The sequence below is a fragment of the Penicillium malachiteum genome (genome assembly GCF_028827825.1).
Source record: "Penicillium malachiteum strain IBT 17515 chromosome Unknown utg000005l:1.0-9002435.0:326005.0-9005861.0, whole genome shotgun sequence".
Taxonomy (NCBI): Eukaryota; Fungi; Ascomycota; class Eurotiomycetes; order Eurotiales; family Aspergillaceae; genus Penicillium; species Penicillium malachiteum.
Window position 1 is genome coordinate 1,470,543 of NW_026643099.1, and position 27,750 is coordinate 1,498,292.

At 46.9% G+C, this 27,750-nt stretch overlaps 13 protein-coding genes across 13 annotated transcripts; 8 read left to right on the forward strand and 5 right to left on the reverse strand.

The window, feature by feature from the left end:
* Positions 1–3,467: 3,467 nt before the first annotated feature.
* On the forward strand, positions 3,468–5,717 carry N7483_010587 (uncharacterized protein; the record flags this gene model as incomplete). The annotated part of the gene is made up of 1 exon (XM_057094014.1): positions 3,468–5,717. The coding sequence occupies one exon, from the start codon at positions 3,468–3,470 to the stop codon at positions 5,715–5,717; it is 2,250 nt and encodes a 749-aa protein (XP_056939985.1).
* Positions 5,718–7,386: 1,669 nt separating this feature from the next.
* Positions 7,387–7,790, forward strand: N7483_010588 (thioredoxin family protein; the record flags this gene model as incomplete). The annotated part of the gene is made up of 3 exons (XM_057094015.1): positions 7,387–7,418; positions 7,495–7,735; positions 7,782–7,790. The coding sequence occupies 3 exons, from the start codon at positions 7,387–7,389 to the stop codon at positions 7,788–7,790; spliced, it is 282 nt and encodes a 93-aa protein (XP_056939986.1).
* A 2,547-nt stretch (positions 7,791–10,337) lies between these two features.
* Positions 10,338–10,664, forward strand: N7483_010589 (uncharacterized protein; the record flags this gene model as incomplete). The annotated part of the gene is made up of 1 exon (XM_057094016.1): positions 10,338–10,664. The coding sequence occupies one exon, from the start codon at positions 10,338–10,340 to the stop codon at positions 10,662–10,664; it is 327 nt and encodes a 108-aa protein (XP_056939987.1).
* A 2,786-nt stretch (positions 10,665–13,450) lies between these two features.
* Positions 13,451–16,064, forward strand: N7483_010590 (uncharacterized protein; the record flags this gene model as incomplete). The annotated part of the gene is made up of 4 exons (XM_057094017.1): positions 13,451–13,602; positions 13,670–14,234; positions 14,300–14,485; positions 14,547–16,064. 4 exons carry the CDS (start codon positions 13,451–13,453, stop codon positions 16,062–16,064), a joined length of 2,421 nt encoding a protein of 806 aa, XP_056939988.1.
* Positions 16,065–16,680: 616 nt separating this feature from the next.
* Positions 16,681–18,123, forward strand: N7483_010591 (Cytochrome P450; the record flags this gene model as incomplete). Its single annotated transcript, XM_057094018.1, has 1 exon — positions 16,681–18,123. The coding sequence occupies one exon, from the start codon at positions 16,681–16,683 to the stop codon at positions 18,121–18,123; it is 1,443 nt and encodes a 480-aa protein (XP_056939989.1).
* A 401-nt stretch (positions 18,124–18,524) lies between these two features.
* On the reverse strand, positions 18,525–19,235 carry N7483_010592 (OPI10 family protein; the record flags this gene model as incomplete). Its single annotated transcript, XM_057094019.1, has 1 exon — positions 18,525–19,235. The coding sequence occupies one exon, from the start codon at positions 19,233–19,235 to the stop codon at positions 18,525–18,527; it is 711 nt and encodes a 236-aa protein (XP_056939990.1).
* A 268-nt stretch (positions 19,236–19,503) lies between these two features.
* N7483_010593 (thiamine pyrophosphokinase-related protein) lies at positions 19,504–20,515 on the forward strand (the record flags this gene model as incomplete). The annotated part of the gene is made up of 2 exons (XM_057094020.1): positions 19,504–19,544; positions 19,597–20,515. 2 exons carry the CDS (start codon positions 19,504–19,506, stop codon positions 20,513–20,515), a joined length of 960 nt encoding a protein of 319 aa, XP_056939991.1.
* Positions 20,516–20,791: 276 nt separating this feature from the next.
* Positions 20,792–21,285, reverse strand: N7483_010594 (DNA-directed RNA polymerase core subunit RPB8; the record flags this gene model as incomplete). Its single annotated transcript, XM_057094021.1, has 2 exons — positions 20,792–20,897; positions 20,960–21,285. 2 exons carry the CDS (start codon positions 21,283–21,285, stop codon positions 20,792–20,794), a joined length of 432 nt encoding a protein of 143 aa, XP_056939992.1.
* A 364-nt stretch (positions 21,286–21,649) lies between these two features.
* On the forward strand, positions 21,650–22,811 carry N7483_010595 (elongator complex protein 4; the record flags this gene model as incomplete). The annotated part of the gene is made up of 2 exons (XM_057094022.1): positions 21,650–22,055; positions 22,111–22,811. 2 exons carry the CDS (start codon positions 21,650–21,652, stop codon positions 22,809–22,811), a joined length of 1,107 nt encoding a protein of 368 aa, XP_056939993.1.
* Positions 22,812–22,842: 31 nt separating this feature from the next.
* Positions 22,843–23,165, reverse strand: N7483_010596 (uncharacterized protein; the record flags this gene model as incomplete). Its single annotated transcript, XM_057094023.1, has 2 exons — positions 22,843–23,048; positions 23,108–23,165. The coding sequence occupies 2 exons, from the start codon at positions 23,163–23,165 to the stop codon at positions 22,843–22,845; spliced, it is 264 nt and encodes an 87-aa protein (XP_056939994.1).
* Positions 23,166–23,876: 711 nt separating this feature from the next.
* Positions 23,877–24,836, forward strand: N7483_010597 (tRNA splicing endonuclease subunit SEN34; the record flags this gene model as incomplete). Its single annotated transcript, XM_057094024.1, has 1 exon — positions 23,877–24,836. One exon carries the CDS (start codon positions 23,877–23,879, stop codon positions 24,834–24,836), a length of 960 nt encoding a protein of 319 aa, XP_056939995.1.
* A 634-nt stretch (positions 24,837–25,470) lies between these two features.
* Positions 25,471–26,274, reverse strand: N7483_010598 (RNase P/RNase MRP complex subunit; the record flags this gene model as incomplete). The annotated part of the gene is made up of 2 exons (XM_057094025.1): positions 25,471–25,691; positions 25,743–26,274. 2 exons carry the CDS (start codon positions 26,272–26,274, stop codon positions 25,471–25,473), a joined length of 753 nt encoding a protein of 250 aa, XP_056939996.1.
* A 227-nt stretch (positions 26,275–26,501) lies between these two features.
* Positions 26,502–27,723, reverse strand: N7483_010599 (alpha-hydroxy acid oxidase; the record flags this gene model as incomplete). The annotated part of the gene is made up of 3 exons (XM_057094026.1): positions 26,502–26,654; positions 26,709–27,592; positions 27,648–27,723. The coding sequence occupies 3 exons, from the start codon at positions 27,721–27,723 to the stop codon at positions 26,502–26,504; spliced, it is 1,113 nt and encodes a 370-aa protein (XP_056939997.1).
* Positions 27,724–27,750: the final 27 nt, after the last annotated feature.

Consider the following 27,750-nt stretch of genomic DNA (forward strand, 5'->3'; position numbering starts at 1 on the left):
TTGAGATTCCATGCTACGCTACTGTTCCTGGTTATTAGTTTCGGTTGATATAGTGATTTGGTCCATGCCAGTGGTTGTTGTTAGTGCCTTTGCACATGGTGAATTCTCTTCTTCGTGTTGGGCGGTTTCTGTCGACTTGTCAAATCAGTTAATTGGGATTTGGCCTATCAGTTTCAATGTTGTTGAGTGGTTTGCATTCTGTTTGGTGTCGGGTTAGATGGTTGGATTAGCATGCCGGGTATTCCCTTGACAGGACATTTTGTCCATGTATGTATCCGAGTTCCTGAGGCTCTGGCCTCTTCAATTTGACGTTTTTCTTTTTCAATTTTAATTAAAAAAAGTTTGCCATCGAATCAGAATAACTACCTGACTGGGTTCCCTGCGTTAATAGTCGTTGTTAAGATTGCTGCGTGGCCCAGGTGGCGTTTTTCCGATGGCGTGAGCACAACGCCACACATACATACAACCCTGTCAAGCACTTCAACGCAAGTCTGAGTCAAGGCAGTAGGATTGAGCCGAATACGAAGCAGAAACATTCAAATTTTGGCACCGGGGATTTGAGGGGTAATTCATAAGCCGAAGATATACAGAGTACACCTACACCGCATGTACATTATTTCCTCTCCCCAGTATTTTGACCTCCACAATGCCCCTCCCTACGTCCCCAATCTGGTAATAATTTGGTGCAAGCGTAATTGCTATATGGGGTATAAGGTCTGAGCATCCGCAGTATCGACGCCCACCGTGCCAACCGAGTCTAAAAGGGTTAAGGCTCGGGGTGATGCGGCACATGAGATTTACGATACAGGTGTCGATGCCCAAGGTGTCTGCAAACACCAAAAACCCCACCCTTCATGGGCGCGGGCACCAGCATACGCCTTGCAGCGTTTAGCTTCTAGGCGCGGGACTGGGCGATTTGGAGTCCAGTAACCGGGGACAACGGGCCTGTACGGAGAGTGAGGCGCACACTTCGCATATGTACGGAGTAGTAAAATGGGAACATCAGGAGTAGGATCAAGACCACCTGACCGCATAGATTTTCATTGATCAAAGATGCTTGTCTCGGCAAAAAAGCGGGGAGAGAACTAGCGAACGTCCAGACTAGTTCAAGTTCGAGTGGAATTCAAATGTTCGACCCGCTTCCGAGGTCCCGACATGCACTCCAGGGCTGAGGCAGAGTCATCTCGATCTTGCTGTGAAACATATTTGACGGGATTGATGTAGCTGCAAGGTTTCTCAGAAGCCATGGAGACGAGAGTGAGTGCATTCGAGTTCTGATCTGTCATATGCAGATGGAGGATGATCAGTTGCGATCTGATCCCTAGATTCGAGATGGATCAATTCTATAATTCCATGAGGATCACGAGTTATCCACTCATAAGTCGCGATCTGATCATCTCGTGTGACACTCAGTGTGTTGAAATCTTAACTGCGTGGAGATCGTTCGATTTACAATCCCTTTTGTCAATGTTTGAGAACATGCCAAGGGGGGGATAGAACCAATGAAGAGAGAGATATCAACAATCCACTCTGTGGAGGACTTAAGTGCACTCAAGCTTAAGGCTTTATGTTTGCCCTTCTCGTACTACTATTCCTATTGTGGAGTGTTGAGTGTACACTATTATTGTTATACATTTTGTAGAGTGCACGTACTCCCCTTTACGCGGTACGGACAACCGGTGAGTTAGTCGCTAGACTCGCTACTATATAACCTCGGCAATATTGGGATCGAAAGCACCGATTCCCCATTTGGCTCCTTCGAGTTGAATCCTCATGTCACCCTGAATTTAGGCCATTGCCATTTCCGGAGAACGTCCGTTCATACCTAATAACGAACTGGGTTCGGGTAATCTACAAAGTGTTCGATGACAGCATCATGTTCTGTGCACGGCTCACCTCGCAGGCAAAGCAAGTACAATCATCAAAGCCAGTGCTAAATTGGAGTATTTTCGCTGATCGCATATCCACTTTGCGGGCAAATATTCTCCTAGGCGTCGTCCCTGCAGCATCCGAGTGCAGATATGCAGAAACACCCAAAAACAATCAAAAAAATACACGACGCATAGGCCAAAAAAGCAACGTAGACCAGTTCCGAGAGGGGAATAGAGCCATGGGTAATAAATCAATCCGCCCTAATGGGGGCCAGTCAGATAGTGTATTGCGTAAGATCGACTCCATTCCCGCGTGTCAAGAGCACCAGGACCGAGGACTTCTGGCCGGGATGGGCTCCACCGGGCGCCCAACGGCCGCTCCATGGCACGCGCGCAGAGCACGAGATCCGGAGATCCTGCAAAATCAGGAAATTTAATGCGCTTTCTTTTCTTTTTTTCTTTAAATGTTCCTTGGGGAGAGGGATTTTTTTCTGGTTGGGTTGATCATGAAGTGTAAGATCAAAAATTCATCCAAGTCATTCTCAGAGATCCGAGGACGAACACCTAACGGGGCCAATGCAAGGTGGATCGGGTTGTTAATATGTTTTTTTTTTCTGCTGAGGAGATTCTGGAGTCATTTGTTGCAGAGTGGCTCCACTTTCTGGATACTTCCAATTTCCCAATGACGAGGGTAGGATGCCGATCTGACCGCATTATTGGCTTGCTTTTCTCATTATAATGATGTGGATTGTTGTGTGCCACAATCACAGCCGCGACCCGGGGTCCCAGCGTACCACGTCTTTAGATGAATTATCGAGAAAGGTACCAGGTACCATGTGTGACGAGAAGGATTAAGGATTAGGATGTTTAAAGGGATGAGAGTATAGAGTATAGACATATGCATTAAAAACAAAACAAATAGAACCAATAGAACCAATAGAACAAATAGAACAAATAGAACAAATAGAACAAATAGAACAAATAAAACAAACTTGATAATCAAAACAATCATAACCTTGGAAACCAAATACATTAATAGAAAATAGAAAATACCATAAAAATAATTTAAAAAAAAACACAAACATCTCAAACATCAAAGGGGACGATGAGGGTCTGGCCAATTTAATCAAAAATTCGCTTTCTCTTGCTCTAACTCTTGAACTCTTGACTCTTTTACTCTTTACTCTTACTTCTCTTGCTTTCACTCTCTTTTCCCTTTGGTTCATCCCTGTTAACTCGTGGTTTTAACGCCACTCAGGTCACAATTACTCTCTAAGCTCCCCCCCCTATTTGCCCCAATCCTTCCCATCCAGTCCTTTTTTTCGCCTTCGAGGTTTCTAATTTTGAACTCGTTCCTTTTTCTACCCTCGAACCAACCAAAAATCTCTCCACTTTCATGACGACGGTGCTATCCCCGTGATCTTGAATTTTCTTTTTTTTTTTGCTTTTTTTTGTCTTTTCTTTATTTTTTATCCTTTTCGTTGGCCCCAAGTCCCACTAAAAAACAACTCCATGAGTTCAGCTTGGCCCATACTTCTTTGCGACCACTAACTCGTTTCGGGACGTATCCCGCATTCGACCGGGCGCCATGGCGATATGGCCATTTGGCCGGGCAATAAGAACAAGCGGCATACCATTCAAGTCAGTCCTGATGAAGCTGCTGCTCTACAAACTTCCCTCGAACCTACACCCGAACCGACGTTGGGCCGCAAGCCTTCCCGCCGAGCTTCCAAACGTCAACAAAACAGCCGTTTATCACGAAACGGGGATGCGACAGACAGTACAGGTCCCGCTCGATCTTCATCTCAGCGACAGAGACCCATGTCCTTGATCGACCATCGATCCTCGCAAATGTCTTCGGACCGCGCCGACGATGGTCCTCCTCGACCTCTATCAAGAACCGAATCCTTAATGAGGTCAAAGAATCAAAATGGACCCAACAAATTGCGCCGCAGACTCAGCAAGCGCAAAGCGCACGAGATCATGCGTGAACGTGAGATCCGCATGCTTTGCTCGACGCCGATCGACATTCCGCGTCCGACAGGTCACCCGGACTACAATATGATGGATCACCGGCGCCGCAAGCCGAACGGCCGACGCATCGAACGATATCAGTCGGACGTCAGTCTGTCCTTTCGAGATTCGGCAGCCTCATCCTTCTCAGATTTGACCGACCCTTACACCTTCAAAGTGAATGCCTTTGCTGCTTTGACTCCGCGACCCGTGGTTCGCTACGTTGAAGCCCCTCGGGCTCCCACGGCTCGAAGTAACCAACCTGTCTCGGGACGATCAGATAAGGACCGCCTACACGCCCTACCTACATCGGAGGAGGATCTCTATCATTCGAAACGACGCATGAACGAACTAGCCGATTCTTTAGATGCAAGTACACTACGCGAGTTGATGGAACGGGATCGTCGTCGTCGAGAAAAGAAGCAGATTGAGGACCAGGAAAAGCTCAGGCGGAAGTTGCAGGCAAGAGCCGATGCACAGCAAGCTGAGGAGGAGCGGGCAGCGCAAGAGGCTGTAGCAGCAGCTCGTGAGAGTGCCGCGGCAGAAGCAGCAGCAGTAGAACATGAAGAACTGGAGCCTACAGTCGAGGACAACATGGAGGATGTGATCATGGAGGAGGAAGAGCGAGAAGAACAAGAAGAACAAGAAGAACCAAAGGAAAGTGACGCCCTAGGTACTGAGTCTCTAGATGAAAGTGCCCGAGTCGTTGGCAACATCGATGATTCCTCCATTCGTGATTCCATTCGTGATGTACCCAAATTAGCCACCCGTCCGAGCTTCGCACCTTCGCATGACATGGGCATGTCCCGTACTACTCTGTCACCATCTCACTCATCCGTCCGACATGGATTCAACAGTCCCAGTCACTCCCAAACATTTGGTATGGGCTCAAACTCTGACCTTTCCGAGCGTCGCCTGTCTGACGCCAGTGGCCGTCGTGGAAATGCCATCTCATCCTTGTTCCGTCGTGGCTCTTCTCGCCTCAAGCGTCGCTACCGTGAAAGATTCCAAGAGTCGAGTCCGGAAGTTTCCAACGCCTCGCACGAGTCTTTCTACCGAATTCAAACCCAGTCTTCACCCCCGCCAACATCTTCGATCATTTCCCCACGAACATTCCTTCCCACCGGCACCGTGATGCGGTCGCAATCAAAATTCACCGAACATTTTGGAGATGAGCCCATGTCTCCGCCTGACTCTCGCTTACAGTCCCCCGACATTCCAGAAGAAGTGACCGAGTCTTCTCTCGAAAACAATGAGGGAACTTTCCTGCGTGGCCCGACTCCAAGTGCGAGTGTGGACATTATCAACCCTCGTCGAAGACATCATCAATCCTGGGCCGAAAGTGTAGATGCTGACTCTGAAAACGTGCCTCTTTCGCAATCTCTTGCATCCATTGATTCCGAAGGGTCTTGGATGTCGGGCCAGTTTTTCCGTCGAATGAACCAGCCACCAGGCAGCCCCGTTCGTCCTAATATCAGTTCCATTGGACCTCCAAATTTGGATGGTGCGGCTGACATCGATGAACGAATTTCGATTGATTCTCGTGGTGCTAGCAGCAATGTGATGAGGGAGCCGGAGTTGGATAACGATCTTACTACCTCTGATGCTGGAAAGCCAGCAGAGATGTGGCATAGCGAAGTTGGCCGCCGCCCTGTCGTTGTGAACCCCATTTCCCGCCCCAAGTCAACTCAGGGTGCTCTCCGATGTATTCCCTCCTTGTCGCCCATCTCAGCAGAGGAGGATTACAGCCCTGTCAGCCCTCTGGAGGAGGAAGGAGAAAGTAACTTTCCTCACCGGATTGCTAGTGTTCACGGTGAAATCGACCACGTTTGATGAAAATCTCACCATATTTCCGTCCAATCCTTTCGGTGGAAAAGATATTCTGATATCTCTGAAGCCTGGTCTTCATTCTCACTCAAGAGATTTAACTCCAATTTTCTCTTGAACTTCTGGGTCTTTGACCTGCCCTGGCATATGTTACTACGTACATGGCCATCCATTCGTTAAACTTTTCCTTTGTTTTCTTTTCTTTCATGACCACACCTGATATCAGCAAAATCTGTGGTCCTTTTTTTTTACCAACCATCTATTATCTGTACTATTACGTGATGCATGGTCTCCTCTTTTACCCCTTATCCCATCCCCCGATTCACCTTCCCCCTTCCTCCTGACCTGCTGTATTTGCCATTTTCACCATATTTTTACTTTTTCCCATTGATTAGTTGATACCCCCAGCTCGCCCCATGTTTTCTTGCTAGATGCATAAATTCAATTTGCCTGTTTTAATAATCCAAACACCCTGGCCCTTTTGATGGCCTGTTATTTCTTCTTGCATGAATATACTGATATTTTCAAGAGCCATTTGATTGAACATCTTTCTTTCATCCATGTCTTCGTGTTAATATACCCTTCCAAGATGGCATCTCGGAGCAAATTGCACAAGATGGCCCATATTGAATTTTTGTTTGATCTCTTTATACCCCCAGATACCATTGTGGTCTTGATTTCTTTTTCTGCGGTGAACAAACATCTCGATAGACATTTTTGATACTTAGTACTACCTGAATACTGCAGTGTTTGGTGCCACTACCACCCCCGTTGAATGATGCTGATGTATATAGGTTATGGATTATGACTCACTGCATGATTGAGCGGAAGGATATGATGATTATGATATGATATTCCGTGATCTGGCTTTGATTTTCTGAGTCATTCAAATGTTACATTTCACATAGTACTTGTGTTCTTCTACTTTAAACGTTGATGTTACTACATATAGATGTCGGCATTTGGCATGACTGGAACTTACGAGAAGATACTAGGAACAACAACCCTAATACATTCAAAGTTCTATGTCAATTATGATTGAATAAACTAGAGCTATTTAGTAATATCTATGGCTTATCATGATTTTTCATCACATCTGATTAATACCAAGGATCCCTTGTCCAGACATCAAATGTATGAGTATCAGATGTCCAGACTGGATCTAATTCGTAAGCAACAATCACGTCATCCTATATTGCCATAACCGACCGCCCAAAGGCTCCCTTTCCTCCTTCCTCCATGACCTTCAATTGGCTACAGTAAACAGCCTTAATTCCAATTCACTTACTATGTCTGCTGTAAGTCACCCCCTGCGCACCACGGAGGCCTGACGTGACCCGGAATCAACCTGGTTCCATATGGAAAGCGCGAGATTTGTGACTAATTATTAAGCTGTCACCAAAAAAACATCCCCTTACCTAATCCTCCGTCCGGAACGTCATGGGCCTATAAAAAATACCCTACGCCCCTCAGTGCCCCTCCTTGAAATTCTAAAAGCTCATTCCCCACGTCTTTCTTCCAGATTAAACCTTCCTTCCGCTTCGCTCGTCTTCCTATTTCTCGAGCTTCCTCCTCGCTGCTTCGTTCGCAAATCTCTACGCGTACTCCCTTCATCGCGCCCTCTCGATCTTTCTCTTCTACTCCTATCCCGCATTTCTCGCGCTCTATCTCCAAAATGGCTGGTGGCAACGTTGTTGAGATTAAGACGTAAGTATAGCGGAGACAATCCTTCAATTGAGAAACGGCAATTGTTATCAACAAAACTAACATGATATTGTAATAGCGTCGCTGAGTGGAAGGCCAACGTCGTTGAGGCCCAGGGTCCGGTTGTTGTCGACTTCCACGCTACCTGGTGTGGTCCTTGCAAGGCCATTGCCCCTGCTATCGAGAAGCTGAGCGAGACCCACGAGAACATCAAGTTCTACAAGGTTGATGTTGACGAGCTCGGTGAGGTCGCCGCTGAGAACGGTATCTCCGCTATGCCTACCTTCCTTTTCTTCAACGGTGGTGAGAAGATTGAGACTGTTCGTGGCGCCAACCCCCCCTGCTATCCAGGCTGCTGTTGCCAAGCTCCTGTAAATGGGCTTAGGAATTGGTGGTTGATTTACCTTTTGCATATTTGGAGGACCTTTATTCAATTTGATCTCCCGGCCTGAGAGCCATCGTTTCTTTTCTTTCTCAAACAAACTTCCTTTTGCTTCTTGAATATCGTAGTTTTTAGACTTAACGTGATGGATATTTCGCAAACGTTTAAATGGATTCGCACTGGATGGTCGAGGTAAGTTGTATGATTCAAAATGCTTATCTTGGATCGCCTCGTTATCTACAAGATCGACTCTGCGACTCGTTCACGCGTGATAATCACTTGCATCATGCATGCAACAAAAAGCAAGTACGGAGGTACCATGCATTAGTGGGGTGATATGGATGGATGTGTAGAATGTATCACAAAATCTCTTCCCCACTCTGAACAGTAGAATGTATCACAAAATCTCTTCCCCACTCTGAACAAACATTGTTGTGCATAGGAAGAGACTGATCGAGTTTTAGCTTTACGAGATATCCACCTCTATGAGTGATGGCAAACATTGAAAGCAAGTTTCAAGTTAACATAGTAGTAATTTGAGCCGACCTTAATTCAGTAACATGGTTGGAGAACTCCGAGTCTGGCTCTGGTTTCCAAGGTTAGTGTTCCCATTTAGGCTTATGTACTCCGTACCTAGATGGATGGATGGATCGTTTCCATATCTCAGCATCATCGTGCATGCTTCTCTACTCCGTAGAAGGGTCTTCATCCGCTGTGATAAGATATAATTCTTTTATTCGTTCCTTTCCGTACTTGTAAATGAGGCGATCTCCCCTCATTGATTCAGGTTGTCCAGCGGCCGCCCTTCCGGTCGTGAACGTGAACTGACTAGGTAGTCAGTTCTTCATAATCTTTCTGTTACGCCACCACAGCTCACCGCAAGGCCACAGATTAGAATGTCGTGGGCAGACAGCTCCAAGTCTTGAGCGCTACCTGGTATATTGTCCTGGGCATCGATGCAATGTGAAGTTCCATACACTACTAACACTACCTAGGTACCCAGTAAGGTGACGTAACAGTTTCGAGCTCTCAAATTCACTCTGCTGCTTCGCCGTCATCATCACACTCGCTCAAAATTGAACAATTCCTCTGAGAATAACACGCCACAAATGACATTCGATAAGCTGCCACCAGAGCTTGTGCTCATGATCTCTCGCTATCTATCTCCAGTGGATATGTCTTGCTTGGCTTTATGCAACCACTGTTTTATGAGTCACTCCTCCAAACTCGATACCCTTCTAGGTAAATCATGGTCTGGCGTTCGAACAGGAATACCCAATGATGATTTGCGAATCGATCTTTTGACCCGACTTGCTCGCAATTTGCCCCGATATTACCTTTGCTTTGCTTGCTTGCGACTTCACCTTTGGCAATATGTCGAATTACCATCATCAAAATTCAAGCTTCGGAGTTGCTTTGAAGCTATTCAAGACAGAAACTCAAGCCTCCTCGCGGGAGCAAACCTTTCCCTCTTTCCTAACTACTCATTTTATCAATTTCATTTCGTCCATCTCCATCTTGCTATGAGACGATATTACTTCGGCCCATCCTTTGGTATCTCTGCAGAGTCGCTAATGTATACCGAAGTCAATCCTCATCATCGACTTCGTCATCCTGGAACATCGAATTTCACTTGTCGGATAGGTTTGAAGTCTATCGAGGCGCGAGTGTGTACCAACCCTCCTGGTCTTGGCCTACGCATAAAAAGCCTTGCAGTCGTGAAAAGGCAAGAGGTACAAAGCATCTTTGATCAAGAAGACACAGTTGGGATTTGCGATCATATTGTAACTCTCTCTTCCAAATCCCCTGAATGCTACAACTTATTACTCAAGAAGTTCTATTCCGATTTCTCCGACGCCATCAAATCATTAATCAAGAGCTACTGCCAACAAGATGAAGCTCAAGACGGTACGAGGCAGCTTTGCAGGCAAGGAAAATGTGACAGAGGTAACACATCCTGGAAGCTAGAATTGCGAGATATCGAAAAGCAGGATGTATGCTTATTTTTGACTCGATGGAAAGATCTAGGGCCAGGGTTGGATCCAGGGGATGAACGGTGGCGAATCGAACAGGCCTCGGCTTATTCCGCGACATTAAAACCCAGTGAACTGGTGGGTGATCCACGTATACGGGTTGAGAGGCCCTCCGATTGCAATTCACCCCAACTCTGTCGCAGGAGGACATGTTTCAACGTAATCTGTCTCTGTTACGAGGACAGCGTTATCGAAAAGTGATGAAACCACGGGCTTGTTGGTATTACCTACAGGGAAAGGAGCCTGAGGTCAATAATTCTCGATGTATTATCTCCTGAATTGCCGTTGATACTTGAAATTTCCAAATTTCCAAATTGATATTGCATCAGTAATGCATTGGGCAATATCAGGGATTACACCTGGACATGCCCAGGTACCTAGATGATATACAAAAGTTCCACGGCCTGGAGGTTGATCCGCTCCTGGTGTTGAGGTCTAGTCGTGACTCGTACCTGCCGTTTTTGATCAGCTTCGCGATGAGTTGAGGCAAGAACGCTGTTGCCCACCATGAACAAATCTTCACCTCTTTTCTTCTTTTCTTTTCTCTTTCTCTCCTTGCGCCCATGTGGATTGCCTGTTCTGTTTGTTTACTACGTTAAAGTTCAAGCTGTTCACTACATCAGACGCCAAAAGTATGGGAAACCAACTCCTGATCTGGAAAGCGGACTCTCTTCTGTCTCTAACGAGGTGGTATCCATGGGAGTTCAACTGAACGGTCTCGAGCGTCGCATTGCGGCTCTTGAGGCGGGGACATCGAACCCGCAACCAGTGAAAACAATGGAGAAGATCAAACCTGGATCGGCTGGAGAAGGTGCGGTGTCTTCGGACTCTTAAGCTCACCTTGTCGACGAAGGGCCTTGTGAATCTACCGCGTTGGAATTGGTTTGACTGCAGTCATTCTACCCGGCGTATGGGGAGGAGCAAGGTTCATTCCACTTGTATAGTATGTAGCCTTCATCATAGAATAAGAATAGTCTTCATCGTGAGGTTTATCTTTGAGGAGGAGGGGTGAAAAGACCACGACCGCCTCTCACTAAACCCCATGTCCTTCATACACCACAGAATATTGACGAGGAGATAAGACCCGACGAAGCTTGAATCAAATGTTACATGTCGATCTTTGATCCGAGTCCTTCCCTTGTTTAGTTTAGCTTCATGTGCGTAGATCATGTACGTTAAAAGTGACATGTCACCTACCCCATTCTTGGGCACTAAAGACTGTCAAGTATTCATGCATGTCGGAGTACTTCTTCGGAACACCGTTAGAGCATACCGAACACAGAACGTATCTAATGATAGCATCTAGTTTCGATCACAAGAATTCATACTCTGCAAGTATCAATGAGGAATATTCAGAGCTCAATCCCGAAGTCCCAGTCCGATCACATGGCGTAAAGCCACATTTCCCTGTTCCTCAGACTATCATAGCAAACTCTGGGCGTGGCTGAAGCTAGGCAAGATCTAGATCCCCAGTTCTTCAGAGCCCTGAAGGGCGCCATGAAATTGTGGATAGACTAGGGCTTCCAGAAATGGCAATTGGAACCTGAATCGAGGAGAGAACTCGGAAAATTCGGTTCATCGTGGAGCCAGCCCACATGTCTTATTGCCATGCGATTGACAGATTCACCGGTAGACCGGGTTGCCTTCCGGAGGACTCGACATTCGACAGATCAATTCTTTGATGGTTGAATTTATACGTGTCTTCGGAGCTTATGTTGAAAAAAAAGAGTTGATGCAGGTTTGTCACGCATGCAGAGAACCTTGGAAAACAGGGCGGAAAAAGGCGACAGGCTGTGGTTCCTCGGCTTCATCCGACCCAAACTCACAAGGCTAAGAAGAGACCTCTGTTTACCCAGAATCACGGAAATTATCTCCTTAACACCATAAACTCAATTAATCAATCTGATTCATCGCTTCTCCCCACTCATCACCATGGATAAGCAAAGACAATCCCCATCTGGAACCATCGGCTGGTCAATGCCGATTAGAGCGATAGATCGATCCGCGATGGACCCTCTAGCTTCCCCTAAACCCTGCCCCACTAATAACATTTACCAATCATGCCTTATGAAATTGATTGATAGTGGATAGGGCCAGTATAATCTCAGCTCAAGCGACAAATTTTTCGCGTCATGCTTACTGAGTCCGACCGAGGACCGAGTGACCCCTGCGGCTCTGACCGCGGAATTCCTTCGGGCAAATTGATTTGGGATTTATGCCTATACGGAGAATTCCTAAGCTGAAAGAGAACACTTGTGCATATTACCCACTTTGCTGAAACTGCCACTGGTGGATTGTATGGATTTTTTTCTTTCTCGAACATGTCAATGTCGCGCTAGGGCTTAACTTTGTGATTGATCGTCGGGTGTGAGTTGTGACTTGCATATGATAGAGAGAAAGAGAAAGAAGAAGAAAAATAGGCTAGAAAACCAGTCCGGCTCAGTTGATTGCATGCAAGTGCGTTGGACTTGGACCATTATCTACCAATCCTGATCTCCCATCCAGCCCCATCTTCCCAACGTGGGTCAAATGTTCAATCCCTCTCCACTGATTACGGCGCAGCTGAGTCGCGTCTTTTTTAAATTGGAGATAATATGTTAATTAATTATTCGGCGGGGCCGACTGCATATTGGGAGTTGATGTAGTATTTTAATTTGTGCGTAGAGAAATCAAAATATTTGAATAATCTGAATATTCAAGTTGTTATTATCAGAGTAAATAGTAAATAGTAAATAGTAAATAGTACCTTGGTAGTAGTAGTAGAATAATCCACATTAAACCAAAATACAATCTCATTATCACACGGCCCCTCGAATTACCACCATTTTTCACGCTAAATATGATCCATCTGGACTATGATTCAAATGTTCGGGGGCCAAAGCTCTGATACGCTCTTTTCAAGCCCCATCGTTCTTTATAATCCGATCTAGATTCCACTCAAACCAATGATATCTCACTGTGACAAATGCATGCATCGCTTGGAAAGTCTTTTACGACAGGGATGAGAGAAACTTAGCTGCCTTTTGTACTTATTCCTTCTGGATTCATTTGATTAATCTGAAACTCTGTTCTGCGCTTGTTATTTTGCCGTTTTTCAATTTCTAATTTTTCTTCTCTCTCTCAAATGCTGTTTTTCCCCGAGTATCCACATCATGGTATCATGCCACGCGAATGGGGGATGGGGAAACACAGATGGAGTCTCGTACTGGCGATGCGCGGCTTTTTGGGGCTGCAGGTGGAGCTAACCTTTTTTCAGATCGATTGCTGGATTGCTGGATCCATTTTCCTCGTCTATGTCAAGTGATTTGTTCTTGGTGTTGGACTGGGATGTGTTGGATTTTAGTATATGAGCGAGGCTTGCTCTAGTACTTAGTTCATCTGCAGTTCGAGTTTATAATTTATTATCACCCCAACACCTTTCCCCTTATATCTTATGTTTATGAACCTCTCTCCTTTCTGATATACATTTTGATCTTTATGACCTCCATGTCTTTATTCACTCTCATGACTCTGTTTTAGTCGGATCCCCTCCATTCCTTAATCCGAATATACGATTACCCCGATCAATGCCCTTGTTTTAATCTCTATTCTCTCTTTTTTTATATACAGAATTGCCCACTATGACGAGTGCAAGCACTCACACGGAGCCTTTGGTTCACGTCTCCTACTTAGGAGGATACATCTTTTTATCCTATGTGATCAGTTCAATGGGATGTGCGACAACATTGGAACTTCTCCACCGGAGAACCTCCAGATTGGGCTTTTACAATTGGTACGATAATTCAGCCTTATCAATTAATTCCAACATTAAGAACTCCACCCGCTTACAACTGCTTCAGGTATCTCCTGCTCACCTCATCCATTACTATGGGCGGCATAGGAATCTGGTGTATGCACTTCATCGGAAACCGCGCCATCGTCCTCGGCAACGGCGAAGCCCATCTCCAAATTCTGTACAACGTCGCCTTCACTGGAACGTCGTTCGTACTCCCCGTCGTTGTGCTCCTCGCCGCATTCTATTCCGTCGGCGTTGAAGAAAAAGCAGGCTATCTTCGCATTATGATAGGTGGATTACTTACTGGGAGCTCCGTCTGTGGTATGCATTACGTGGGACAACTGGGAATCGCGAACTACAAGTGTTCGTATCGTGTTGCCAATGTGGTTGGATCTGCCGTCATCGCGATCTTTTCGAGTACAGCAGCACTGGGCATCTTCTTCCGGTGGAGAGCTACATGGACGGATAGTTGGTGGAGGCGTGGGATTTGCGCTTGCTTTCTTGCAGGTGCTGTATCAGGCATGCATTGGACAGCTGCGGTTGGAACGCGTTATCGAGACCGAGACGAGTCTCAGCATAAAACGGCCCATGTTTCAAGAAGTCAAGTTGTTATCATCTGCTCAGTTTTGGTGAGTATACTCCCATATTGGGACTCGGTAGCATTTTCACGTTTCAACTAACAGTCGCTCTATAGGCGTGCGTCTCTTGTATCATCCTCTCGTGCTGCGCGATTGTCGCGGGTGGGAATCGGAGACGGTCAACGACTCGTGCTCACCAGCTTATCCTCGCCTGCGCTTACTTTGATCCCGCTGGGCGCGTGATGGTTACGCCGCAGGCTCTGCTACCCACCAGGAAGATTGTTGACCACTACATTGGACGGGTATGTTTCAGGTGCCTGTATGGAGGAGTCGAGCAACGTGGTAACTGACTGCTATTTACAGACGTTTCAAGATGATGATCTTACCCGCACCCATCCCACGTTCTTGTGGGCTTTTAGGGCAAGTCGCAATTGGCCTGTCATCAAGGACTTGATTCCCTTTATGCGAAACCGCCTCGAATCCGAACAAGCCGCCATTCAGAAGCATGTATTATCGCGCGGAGTGGTGATGAACAAGGAGACAGAATTGCAGACCGATTTTGATACATTATTCAAGCAGCTGTTCTGCGTATCAGCCCAGGAGCTGTCGAACGATCTCCGAATCCCTCTCAACGAACTCGGAACCCTATATGATGACGTGGTGTCAACTGCTATCCCAGTTTCTCGAATTTCCCGCGCAATGGGTCGCTCATCCCTGCGCACTGGAAAGGGTCAACTGATGTTCAGTGTGCGACAGCTGCAGAAGCACGAGGCGAATCGCTTAGCTTCATTCGGATTCCGATTTGCTACCATCGAACATATCACATCAACTCTCTCACGCCGCATTCACGTCCCCGAGGCTATTCTTAGAGATCATCTCCGGGATATGCGTGACTATGCTACAACAAGCCGCTCTTTCTCCGAGGGCGTACACTTGACCGCATTCGTAATGCGCCCTACAGTCAGCGACCATTTCGAGATTCTCACCACCAAGGGAACCGGCAATCCCCTCCCATCCTTCACCCTCCCCATGCTCCGTTTACAAATCTCGCATCTCGACCTAATCTCTCACATGGAAGGCTGGTCCATGAATACCTGCCTGAAATACCTCGAATCCGACGGTTCCATCCAAAAAGATCGCAGCATCGAAGAATTCCGCCATCAATTAGCGCAGGGTATATCCTCACTATCTAAATCCTTCCCCGAAGACATGCGCGCAGCAGCTACATTCTCCGCTCGTCCTCTCCTCGCCCCATGCAGAACGGGATCTCGTCCTTCCCACGAATCCCAATCACCAATTACAGAATCTCATGTTCCCCAATGTACAATCCTCACCTTCTGCGTCGTCGGCACTCTCGATACCCAAGTCCCCAATCCAGATTTCACATTTACTCCCTTCCGCATCTTCCGCGTTCAACAACAAGTGAACGATAACATCGCCGATAGAGATGGCTTCACCCGCGAACTGAGCCAAGAACTCTTCTGCACAGATGTCCGAAGCGGCTCAACAGCCTCTGAATCAGATCTAATATCATCAACCCGCTCAGCTATCCTTCGAATGTGGCCCTCACGAAAAACTCGTCCTCCATCTCCACAGTCGGGTCATTCTCAAGAGAGTTTCTTCGATCCGGGGATGGTGGTAGCGTTGGGTGATATTACAGTTCAAAAGGAGGTGCGCGTGGATGTTACGCGGTTGAATGATAATGCAGCGAAGAATCCTATGGTTGCTCATGATGCTGTTGTTGCGGGTGGAGATAATGCTTTAGCGCCGACGACTTATGTGGATGAATTATATAGTCTTTGTTATGCGCCTGGTATTCGATTAAGGCCTGATTCCTCGTTTCATGCGAGGATGTCGTCTTTTAAGTCTGAGAAGTCATGAGTATATTTGTTTTGGCGAGGCTTTCTGTTTATTTTCCAAGTTTTTCTTTCTGTTGGCGTTGGAGGTAAAAGTAGTCCCAGGGGACTTCAAGTTCAAGTTGCCAGTGGTATGGAAGCGCATATGTTATTTTATAGCTGGTTGAAAGCGCTAGTGTATATAATAAAGACTCTATCCTTGAAATGATCAAAAACATTCAAATGAAACTGAAGATGCCTAGTACATGTACGTTGTGTTTTTCATGTCCTTGATTGGAAGAATTCATGCTCAGGTGGATGTTTTGTATTTCGCCTCCTGAGCTTGAGGTCTGTGGCTGGACAAAGAGATAGGTATCATTATCTCAGCTTGTATTCTCAAGGAAGAGTTCAAGTTCCTGATCCGGTTTTCCAATGCACGTATGATTGATATCAAACCTCCAGGGCTAGCATCCAGTAGATTGCATATGAGGATCGTAATCATTACAGGCAACATTTGAAAAGGCAAACGAGGTAAATGTAAAGGAGATTTCCAAGATTTCTCTATCATTTCAAATTTGGCTCTTCTTCTCTTCCGTCTCCGATCAGCTCCTTCTCGCATGGATTTTATCTTTCTCTCACAATTCTTGCCAAATACAGCTAATATGTTGACTCCCATTCATTTCGCTGCTCTTACCTGGGCTTTCGTTTTGATCTCTCGTCGTCTCTGGAATCTCGCAAGACAGCCAAAACCTGCACAATCGGGACAACCCGTTTATTCTGATGATAAACCCGTCTCGGATCCTTACTTATGCCACCAGCTCATCCAGGGTAAACTGACTCAAGGCTCCAAACGTAACCGAGTATCGTTTCTATCTTCAAAGGCCATGCCCAACAAAGGGCTGCAGACTGTTTTCGGCATTAAAAATGCCTTTACGAGCGATGACGCTCCATTAGTCAAGGAATTTATCGATGACGCTAGGCGCCGCATCAAGCTAAAGCCTGAGGAGTGGTCCGGATTGACCCCTATGCTTGTGGATGTTGCGAGAAACTGTATAATTGTTGGCTATAACACCGATGGGATGGAAAACAGGCTGCGGGGGTCAGCACTGTCCTACCAGCCTGGCATTCCTTCTTCTACTAGGTTCAATATCACGAGCCTAGTCCAAGTAGTCACGCTAAGGGCCATTCTAGCAACAGTGCTAAAGGTTGAGGCAAAAGATTGCCCTAGTAATCTGGACATACTAAATTTAGCCCGGCAAATCAACGAAGGCTGGATTCAGTCTAAAAATGGCAACAGGCCCGGTAGGGATGACTCCGTTATGCTTAATTTTGAGCAGAACAAGGCAATCCAGGCCAGCCTTCAAGCAGTATTCCCCAATCAGGCTGAGCATGGACTGAACCCGCTGAATATCCTCCTGCCGTCATTCGAGACCATGTGGAGAGTTGTCCTACGTGCGCTGTTAGAGCTCAAGTTTCAGACGGGTTGTGAAAACCCGGAGTGGGCGAAAGCCATGGTATCATTCTGTTGGAACGTGACCAAGGAGGAGTTTGAAAGGCGCCCAAGTCTTCGAATGACAACATCAACCAAGGTAGTCATCGGGGGCGATAGTCGGCCAAGCCAAGAGAAGACGCCATCGGCAAAAGATATTGTCCTGGAATCTTTGAGAATGTATCCACCTACTCGGCGCATCTACCGGGCGTATGTGTGGGACGATTACCCAGCGTCATGTGAACCTGAGCCAATATACAAGGCTGCAGATATCGAAGCTTGCCATTTGAGAACTAATATTTGGGGATCGAATGCTGTCAACTTTGACCCGGCCCGCTGGATGACCATCACCCGTGCGGACCGTGCCCAGACCCACGCATTCATGCCCTTTGGCTATGGCGTATGCGAATGCCCTGCGAAGGCAGTTTTTGGACCACGGATGATCGGGGTTTTAGTGGGCGCGTTGCTTTCTGCCCTGGATGATGAGGAAGGTCAGTGGACGCTGTGTTGTGCTGATAATCATGTCATGAGCTGTCTTGCCACCAAGGGGAGACTCAGCTTAGAGAGGGATGCCTTCAACAAGTTGGAGGTGATGCGCTCCGAGTCTGGTGAGTAACTTGAACACAACATGCCAACATTTGAGGTGGATGATATATGTAGCCCTATAGTAGGTTCAGGCAATCTCATATCCATCTTCATTCAAGTTTCAACGCATGTGCATGTGCATGATGAGGGGAATTATGGATCAAGAGTCAAGACCTAGGCTTGTAAGCGGTCAAAAGAAGATCCCCCCAACATCCAACATTGAAGATCATGGCTCGTACTCAACTAGATCAGAATCACCAGATTTGAATCCAGGAAGCCCCAGGTGCCTAAATATACATCAATTCATTCATAAGATAAAGCGCTTAATACAATAATGTGGTCCTCCACAAACACCTAATGAATATGCTTCAAACTAAAACACGATATCCCAAACCTAGTTCAAACCAGGGTAAATGCGCGCTGCTCAGGCAATTAAGAAGCATTAGGATCCTCTCTCTCCAAAAAGGTCGGATCCATATCAATTCGTCTCTCAAACTTCGTCCACCAATCCCGGAAACTCTTCAATGGAATCACCTCATGACCCTTATTCTTCGGATCGGACTCCGCAAAGCTTGCGAGGAAATTGAACGCACTTCCGATAATGCGCTGCGCGAGTACCTTGGTGGAAATCTGCTTCTGTGCAGCAGGAACCAGAGCTAAAGCATTTGATCCTCCAGCCTTCTCGTTCTCCAGTTCCGCAAGTTGTGGCGTGATGTTCTGAACTTCTTCAATTGAGATTCCAAGTGTAAGAACTGTACCGCGGTTAGGGTTTGCATTCATGGTATCATCTAGCATTTCGTTTTCTTCACTTTCGGAGCGCATACCAGTTCCTGTGTTTGAATTGTTTGGAGCTTGTCCAGGTGGGTAGATACTGAATAAACCGGATGGCTGCTCATTGGCTAACGCGCCGATAAAACGGAAGTTTGTTGGAGCTCCGGTTGTTGGATCGGGAAGTTGCGCATAGATTGCGGCGCCGGTGTTTGGTGGCAGAATTGTTCCAGGCAGCAGAAAGACAACCAATTCGTTGAATGACGGCGTGAAAGGGATTGAAAAAGCGAACTTGGTGCATTGGCCGTTCGGCTGAGGGTCTACTGCGACAGCATCCGTGAGGCATGGACGGCCGGGAATCACGACGGAGAGCATGGTTGCGGTACGGTTGGAGAAACGGTGGTTGTGAGATGTTGAGATTGAAAGGGCGAAAAGAGGGAATATCTCACTTCCTCTGTGTCTCTCAGTGAATCTTGCTTTGTTCCAGCAGATTCCAACATTCTCTTTCTCTCAAAGCTCCGCGAAAGTGACATAATACCCTTATCGCCCGCGATAAGGGCTTGGCATTCCCCTCATATCATCGGGCCAGGATTGAATGAGTAACTCGTATTCTTTGTGACTCTTTAGTTGAATCAAGATCAAGATGGGCAAGTCCAATCTGGAACTTGTTTGTGAATGTGATAGGTTTGTACTCTGCATTTGGGACTTGGCTTCATGGTCTAATAATGCTGCTTAGCTTTCCCTACTACGTGGACAACCGTGCTGCTTACACGGAGAACCTCAAGAAGTATCATGCATTCCGAGTCAACGGGTATGATGCTACATTGGGTTATATCTTGAACTCAGTAGTTGAGAAGTGGCCCTGGCCAAAGGACCACTGGGTGATTGACTCTGCAGCCCAGACAGTAACATTGACTACGCCGGCTGATGCGACCCCGGAATACCGCAGTCAAGTGGTTGATGAGAGTATCTCTGAGGCTGTTAAGGTCAATGCCTTTGAAGTTCTCAAGGGTTGGCGCAATGAAAGATACCCTGTCTATGGCCCAGGAGGTGAGTTCCTCCTGGATATGGAACGGTGTGCCTCACCACTCTTCGGTATCGTGAGCTACGGTGCCCATATGACTTGCTACGTGGAAGATGCCACAGGTCTGAAGCTTTGGATTCCTCGTCGAGCAAAGAACAAACAAACCTACCCAAGCATGCTGGATAATACCGTTGCCGGTGGTATGTGCACCAACGAGAAACCCTTTGAGTGTATTGTTCGCGAAGGAGTGGAAGAGGCTTCCCTCCCCGAGTCAATCTCTCGAGCGACCATTGTTGCGCGAGGATGTGTGACATACAGCCATATTCGAGATGCCCGAGCCGGTGGTGAAATTGGTCTAAGTCAGCCCGAGGTGGAATATGTCTATGACATGAAGCTGGACCCATCGCTTATCCCGCAGCCTGGTGATAACGAGGTCGAGGAGTTTAAACTGTTGACAGTGGAAGAAGTGCGAGAGGCATTGGCACGTGGTGAATTCAAGCCCAACTGTGCTGTTGTCATCATCGATTTCTTTATCAGACATGGTCTTCTCACTGCTGAAAATGAGCCGGATTTCTTGGACATCATATCTCGGCTGCATCGTCGTCTAGAATATCCCCTTGCCTCGCATTAGACAAAGTCATAGAAAAATGTACATAGTCCAACTCCACTGAAGACTTGGAGGTGGTCTTTATCTTTGATACGAGACATTTATCAAATACTAGTACTTTTGAATGGTACAGTCATTGGAAGATCGTGTTATATTGGCGATCGTATTGGTATACCCAAATCAAGTTCAAAATGCAAAAAAACGCCTGCGCTGCACAATCCGACAAAAAGATCGTTTTAGATCATCCACACCCCGATTTTTTTTCTAATCATAACCAGAAAGTGACATTCGAAGATTGATCTATTTCTTGAGGAGAAGGTAGACGTGGTCGATCTTCAAAGGCGCAAGCTTCTTGTAAGCACCCTCCAGGTAAAGCAGCAAGCCACCGAAAGAGACGAAAACGGCCCTGCACAAGATTAATTTATGTCTTAAATAAAAACCATATCACGAAGAACTCAAATAACTTACATGGTATCCTTGGTCGAACCCTCCTCGAATCGGTAAACCTTGCCGTGGCAGACATAGTCGTAGTCGTTGGCAAGAGTCTGCTCGCCCATGCTGACCTCTCTCCAGCTTGCACGGGTATCCTCCTTGCCATCAAGAGACAGAGTCGAGGCCAGAGCCATGGAAATCGACTCGCCGGCGACGCATGGGTAGAGCTCCGAGTTCACATCGAGAGTGAAGGTGATAGATGAGTCGGAAGACTCGCAAGTCAGACGCGAAACGCGATCGTACTTCTGGGCATTGACGCTAGTGATGGTGAAGGTGTCTTCGAACAGAAGCGGATCGGACATGATGAGATGCGACTGCGGTGCAGGTTTTTTTTAAACGTTGAAATGAGTCGTAATGAGTACAGATACAGATAGTATCAATCAGGAATCAGCCTGTTAAGTCTGTTCCTTTTCTCGGGTTATGGGTGGAGGGATTGTCAAGAAGAAAATGGAAGTTAGGAATTGAAGGCGGAGTTCGGAGTTTGAAGCTGCTCTTTTTTTTCTACCGCTTTTGATTTCCCCCGCCGATAACCATCGTGACCAAGTGGACCACCGTTCACTGCATCTATTGTCCTTAAATTGATTTTTGTGCTGCTTGATTTTATAATGTCATTCCGCAAGCGAAATATCGGCTTATCAGCTGGCGTCGATCGCGCTGCTATCCCCAATGTCTCTGCACAGCCAGCTCTGCCCGAATCTACTCCAGGCATTCGCCCCTCCCCCCGACGACGGACGGCCTACTACCTCTACCGGAACACCATCTCTAGATGGGCTGTTGGCGGGCCATGCAGGTCTTCCTATGGGCAAAATTCTTCTTATTGAGGAAAATGGAACTACAGACTTTGCGGGCGCATTACTGCGATACTATGCAGCGGAGGGAGTGGTTCAAGAACAAAAGATCCATGTAGTTGGTGTGCCCGAGCAATGGGGCCGAAGCTTGCCTGGCTTGATTGGCACAGCAGAGTCGCTAGATGAGAAGAGGTCGGATAAGCGCAAAGATGAGCGTATGAAAATTGCCTGGCGATATGAGCGACTGGGTGAATTTGGAGCTGGCATTGCGGGCGCTCGAGATGGTGTGTATGGATCGCATCTGATGAGATAGAGCTCGCTTATACTAATGAAATACAGCTCCTACATCGACCGGAAACCCTGATACAGCCGTAAAGCAGCAAAATGCTTTCTGTCACGCATTTGATCTCACAAAACGCCTCGCCCACCCCTCCATCACTAATATGAGCTTCATCCCACTTGTGCCCTCAAGAGACTCGCCATTCACCTCAATTCTCAAACAACTTCAAAGTTCAATTGCATCAGCGGGGCCAAGCACCATCCATCGCATTGTGATTCCTTCCTTACTCAACCCCACAATGTACCCGCCCAATGCCTGTCAACCCCAATACGTGCTGCAATTCTTGCACTCTCTGAAAGCTTTCATGAATGCGCATGCCGCTCGCATCACAGCTATGATCACAGTGCCATTATCATTGTTCCCCCGCTCGTCTGGTCTTATTCGCTGGATTGAGCTTCTTAGCGATGGTGTCATTGAACTTTGCCCATTCCCCCACTCAGCCGATGCCCTGGCGACCTCCGGAGCGGCCACCACTCAGGAGGAACCGCCACAGGGAATGTTGAAAACACACAGACTTCCCGTCTTACATGAACGTGGCGGTGGTAGCGACCAAAACATTGGACAAGATTGGGCCTTTAACTTGAGCCGTCGACGATTTGAGATTAAGCCATTCAGCTTGCCACCGGCAGAGGGAGATAAGGAGGCCCAAGATGCGCAAACTTCTAGTGGCATGCCTAAAAAGGCGGACCTGGAGTTCTGAGGGCGTCCCATCTAACAGGGATCCCTTCTATTCACTCATCCCACTCCTCCTCTTCAAAGCGACGACGGGTTCCTGGTTCATCTAGCATGTCGTCCATCTCAATCTGCTCAGACATAGCAGGTCCTGAGTTGGCCATTGTTCGCAGATAACTCTGGCCATAGGCCATGACTCCGGGCTGGGCTGAAAATCCTCCCAGGCGAAAGCGATTGCCTAAGCAGGATGAAGCTGCTAGCCATACTATTGGGTGTTAGCCACTACTTCTATAGTGTTTCTCAAGGCAAAAAAGTGAATCTTACCAATGAAGAGTAGCAATGGGACAAAGAAGACCAGGAACAGCAAAAGGAGAAAGTTCATGGTGGGAAAGAGGATCACTTCACAGAAGATGAAAGGCGGAGTTGCTGTTGTTATCTACGGCGGTCTATACCTGCAGCTCCTAGTATTGAGCTTGACCGCCCTATATACCGCCTGGTACACCACTTGGGCACTTTGTGAATATTGATGACTACATTGGCTTCATATCTCCCAAGGTCCAGGTTGAATTTGATAGATGAAGCCATGATAGTAGTGAATTTATGATGTTCAAATCAACATGACCACCTCCGTATTACTCTCTTAACTCATGAAATGCACATGTACCAAAAAGTAGTGGTTTCTGCCGGTTTTAATAGCTAGTCATCGGTAGAATTGCTATTCCTGACCGCCTACCAGAGAAGGCTAAGCGTGGAAGCTCGCTACAAAAAAAAACATTTTTGATTCTTTTTCACACTTCTTTTCCACCCTGAGTCTCTGGCTTTGCTGGTCAATCCCAAGACTCATCACAGCTTAATGGTAAGCTTCTACTCCTTCTCCCCTTCTTATTCTTGCATGATTATATAAAATACAAATCTGTCAATCCCCTGAAGCTCTTTTGAAAATTCAATCGAGCACTTGTGACTGAGAAACGTACTGGAAAATGACCTTTTACCTTAATCCATGTCTCATACTTGAATATTTGGATTGAAGCAACTGCTAACATGCTTATTGCTTCAGAATTTTTAAACGACTTTTCTTTCTTTTATTTTCAAAATGGATTTTCAACCTACCCTTCCTATTCCGATCTCCTTCATTTCTGGTAGATACCTACTTTTCTCCATTGATTTCGTCACATACCTGAGACGTGAGCACAACATCTGCGGTGTTTTGACCGGAACCTTGCCGCAAATCCCACAACAGAATGTGTTCCTGGGTCTGCCGCTTGAGTTGATGCCCGAGGAGGCACGGGTGTTGGTGGACAAGGGTGTAGCTTGCATTGTAGACGAAGCCAAGGCACACCAAGGCATGCAATCTCTTCTAGAGGAGGATCGCCAAAAGTACCTGCGCGAATTAGAATCCCAAGGGCTCCATGCCTCGCGTATTTTCGCCGAACGCAAAAGCCAGAAAAAGGCAGAGACTTTGAAAAAGATAGCCGAAAAGAAGGCAAAGGCGAAGGCACAAGCTAAGCCTCAGTCTGAAGAGTCTGCCAATGTTGCGACAGCTACATCTGAGCCTTCAGCTGCCAATGATGAGCCCGCCTCGGTGGTCGACTTCTTTGCAGGCGATGCCTCTAGTCCCTCAAAGGGCGCCTCGACCGGCACACCCGCTTCTCAGGCCTTCCATGTTACACCCGCAACCTCCTACCCTCCTCTACCCGACCCAACTACATCGTCTGAGCTCATCGTCTCCCGACCGGACGTTCCATCCTCGTACCCGCTCTTTGCGCACATGCACTCACGAGGCTATTTCCTGTCGCCTGGTCTTCGGTTTGGGTGTCAATATGTGGCATACCCTGGAGACCCTCTTCGGTTCCACTCGCATTTCCTCGTTGTATCGGCAGAATGGGATCAAGAGATCGATTTGATGGACATCATCATCGGTGGTCGGTTGGGCACTGGTGTTAAGAAGGGCTTCCTTCTGGGCGGCCCTCAAAATGCGAAAACAGAAGATGGCTCTGAGATTGAGCGTACAGAAAGCGTGCGGACCTTCAGCATTGAGTGGGCTGGCATGTAAATTTCCAGCTTAGTTGCTTTGCTGTCTACTATCATGCTGTTATCGATTTTATCTCGACGACTGTTATCACCAACTAAAAATCCATATGGTTGATTCCACAAATGGAATACTGTACTGGCAGGATGGGGAAACCTTGACAAATGACCCTGCAGTCAGTTCAAGTATACGCTGCAGTTGCCATCTATCCATTCAGATGGCCGACCAGTGCAAGTGCAACCCCTGACAACCGGCCGGTGGACTCCTGGTATTTATCAGGTTACTTGATAAGATGATATCCTTTTGGATTGATGTCCAACATCATAGCAATGGGGTTTCCAAACGTCATATTACCACGAGCTACCACAGTGGGCTTAAAGGAAAAGCCAAGACGGTGCAGAAGCTTTTCCGTCATGAAGCTTTGTCTGCCTTGAACATTTGAGTCTTCGTTCTTGGTTCATCTGCTCTACAGCCAAACGCTTCTATATCCCATTTACGATGTATCTATGCCTAATATGCTAGATCGAATTCGATCCACTCTGCTACATAAACAGGGAGCAGACTTCATGACTTAGGCATAACCTTGCCATAGATATCAATATATTGTGCCAAGTCTAAAAAATCCATAATCATTAATCCATGCATCGCTGCACGGAAATTATACATAATCAACATTCCGCCACTTGAACTTCTTATTAGCCCGATCCACAGGCCGAGTTTCAAACTGGCTCCCATGTAGCTCAAAAACTAATGGCTTCCTTCCATCAGCCACAGTCTCCTGTGCCTTCTCCTGACCCTCGCCAGCATGGCTCTCCTCTTGTTGTTCCGCCACTGGTAGAGGGACCATAAATCGAAAAACAGTATGTTCCTTCGGTATAGCTAAATCATCAATTAGCAAGTGCCAACACCACCCTAAAACTCCAAACTCACTCTTCAATTGATCCTTCTCCGTAACCACATCAAACGTAAACTTCGTATCCCGTACCACAATCCCCTTAATCCCAACCCGACCGGCAGATCGACTCCTCACAACCTCCAACTCAGCTCCATGAAAATCAGCACTAACAAGCTTCGCACCATGCGACAAGGGCGTCACAAGTCCACTTCGGCCTTCGGTCTTTAGATCCAAAATGTCTTGCATATACCCCACCCAAAGCGTATGTAATCCCTTAAAAAGAGCGTGCTTGCATTCTTCTCGCGGGAGATCGTAGAGCCCTGTGCTGCGCTTTTCGCGCGCGGTCATAGGCCGGGGCCGCTGGTGACGGAGGAAGTATTCTTTCTTGCGAAGACGATGCAGACGGCGTCTTTCGCGATTATCTTGGGCGGAAGGTGATGTTGGGCGCAGGAAGAGGGGTTTGTGTTTTATCCGCTCGGTGAATTGCTGTGTTGCGGTGTCTGGGGAGTGTGCCCGAGAGAGGAGGGTATGTGCGATGTGTGGTTTTTGAGCCGGTGAGTCGGTCATTTTGGCGGTTTTTAGTCCCTGGATTCTGGACTTTGGGGATTTTGGACTGGAGAGTGTGGTGTTGATTGTGAAGTTATGATGTTGCGGAGTTGGGGGGAAATTTTATTTGATGTCACCCGCTGATAAGATCTACCACGGCTAGTAAGCTGAGATGAGAAGCATACTTGAGCTTTGGGACACTTTATACTAATATTCAAAATCATTTCTATATTCTATTCTGGTGATCTCTATAGTCTTGCTAATGGACCATCTAGGCGAGAAATTCCAAGACTCAGAGTACTGATCTCGGATATAGACTTGCAGCCCGCCAGCTGCATACATCGTTTGAATTCGTGATAGAGAATATCGAGCATCAACTCAACTCCCTCCTGTCCGTTATACTAGGATGAGTTAGTCAACTGACAGTACTGAATAATAACATTTAATCAACTTACCGCTAATCCCCAAAGCATCGGACGACCAACCCAGCAACACTCAGCACCTAATGCCAAAGCCTTGAAGATATCATTTCCAGACCGAATCCCTCCATCAATATGGATCCGAATCCGACCACGAGCAACTTTCGCACAAGCAGGAAGAACATCCAATGTGGACGGCGTCTCATCTAGCTGCCTTCCACCATGATTACTGATAATCACCCCATCACACCCATACTCAATAGCAGTTTCCACATCCTCAGGCGTCAGGATACCTTTAATCCAAATCTCCATCTTAGTAAGACTCCTCAACCACGGGATCTCTCTCGCCCAGGAATGCGAATCATCATTAAAAGACTTAAATCCGTCATCATGCGATTGCTGCTGAATCTGCTCGGATGTCTTTTCCATCATGGGGTATGCCAGTCCAGCTGGTGGCTGGAAAGTCTTTCGAACTTCATTATACCGGACACCGAGTACAGGACTATCAGCCGTAAGGAAAATAGCCTTGCATCCTGCAGCTTCGGCTCTCCGAATGATTCGTTCCTCTTTCTCGCGATCTTTCATCGAGTAGAGTTGCATAACGTGGTGGATTGGAGCTACTTCGTTTCCTGCGGTAGTGATTTGCTCTACAGAATGGTTGGCATAGGATGAAACACCCATATTGATACCGTGTTTCGCGCATGCTCTGCTTGTTGCTAGTTCTCCGTCTGGATGAGCCATGCCTTGCAAACCAGCTGGGGAGACGCAAAGTGGGAAGGCGATGTCTCGACCGAATAGAGGGGTGGTGGTGTTGACGTTTGACACATCTCTCAGCACACGAGGTAGAATACGGTATTTTCGATATGCTGCTGAGTTCTCGTGGACTGTGACTTGATCTGTTGCACCAGAATTGAAGAAGTCTGTGAACCCCTCATTTAGTCTAACTGATATCGTTGGGCAGCTTGGGGATTATACCTCTAGTTGAGCTTGGAAGTATTTTAGAAGCCGCAGCTTCAAGATCTGCAATGGACACTATCTTATCGGTCGCCATTGTTTCTGTTGAAATTTCTATCTTGAG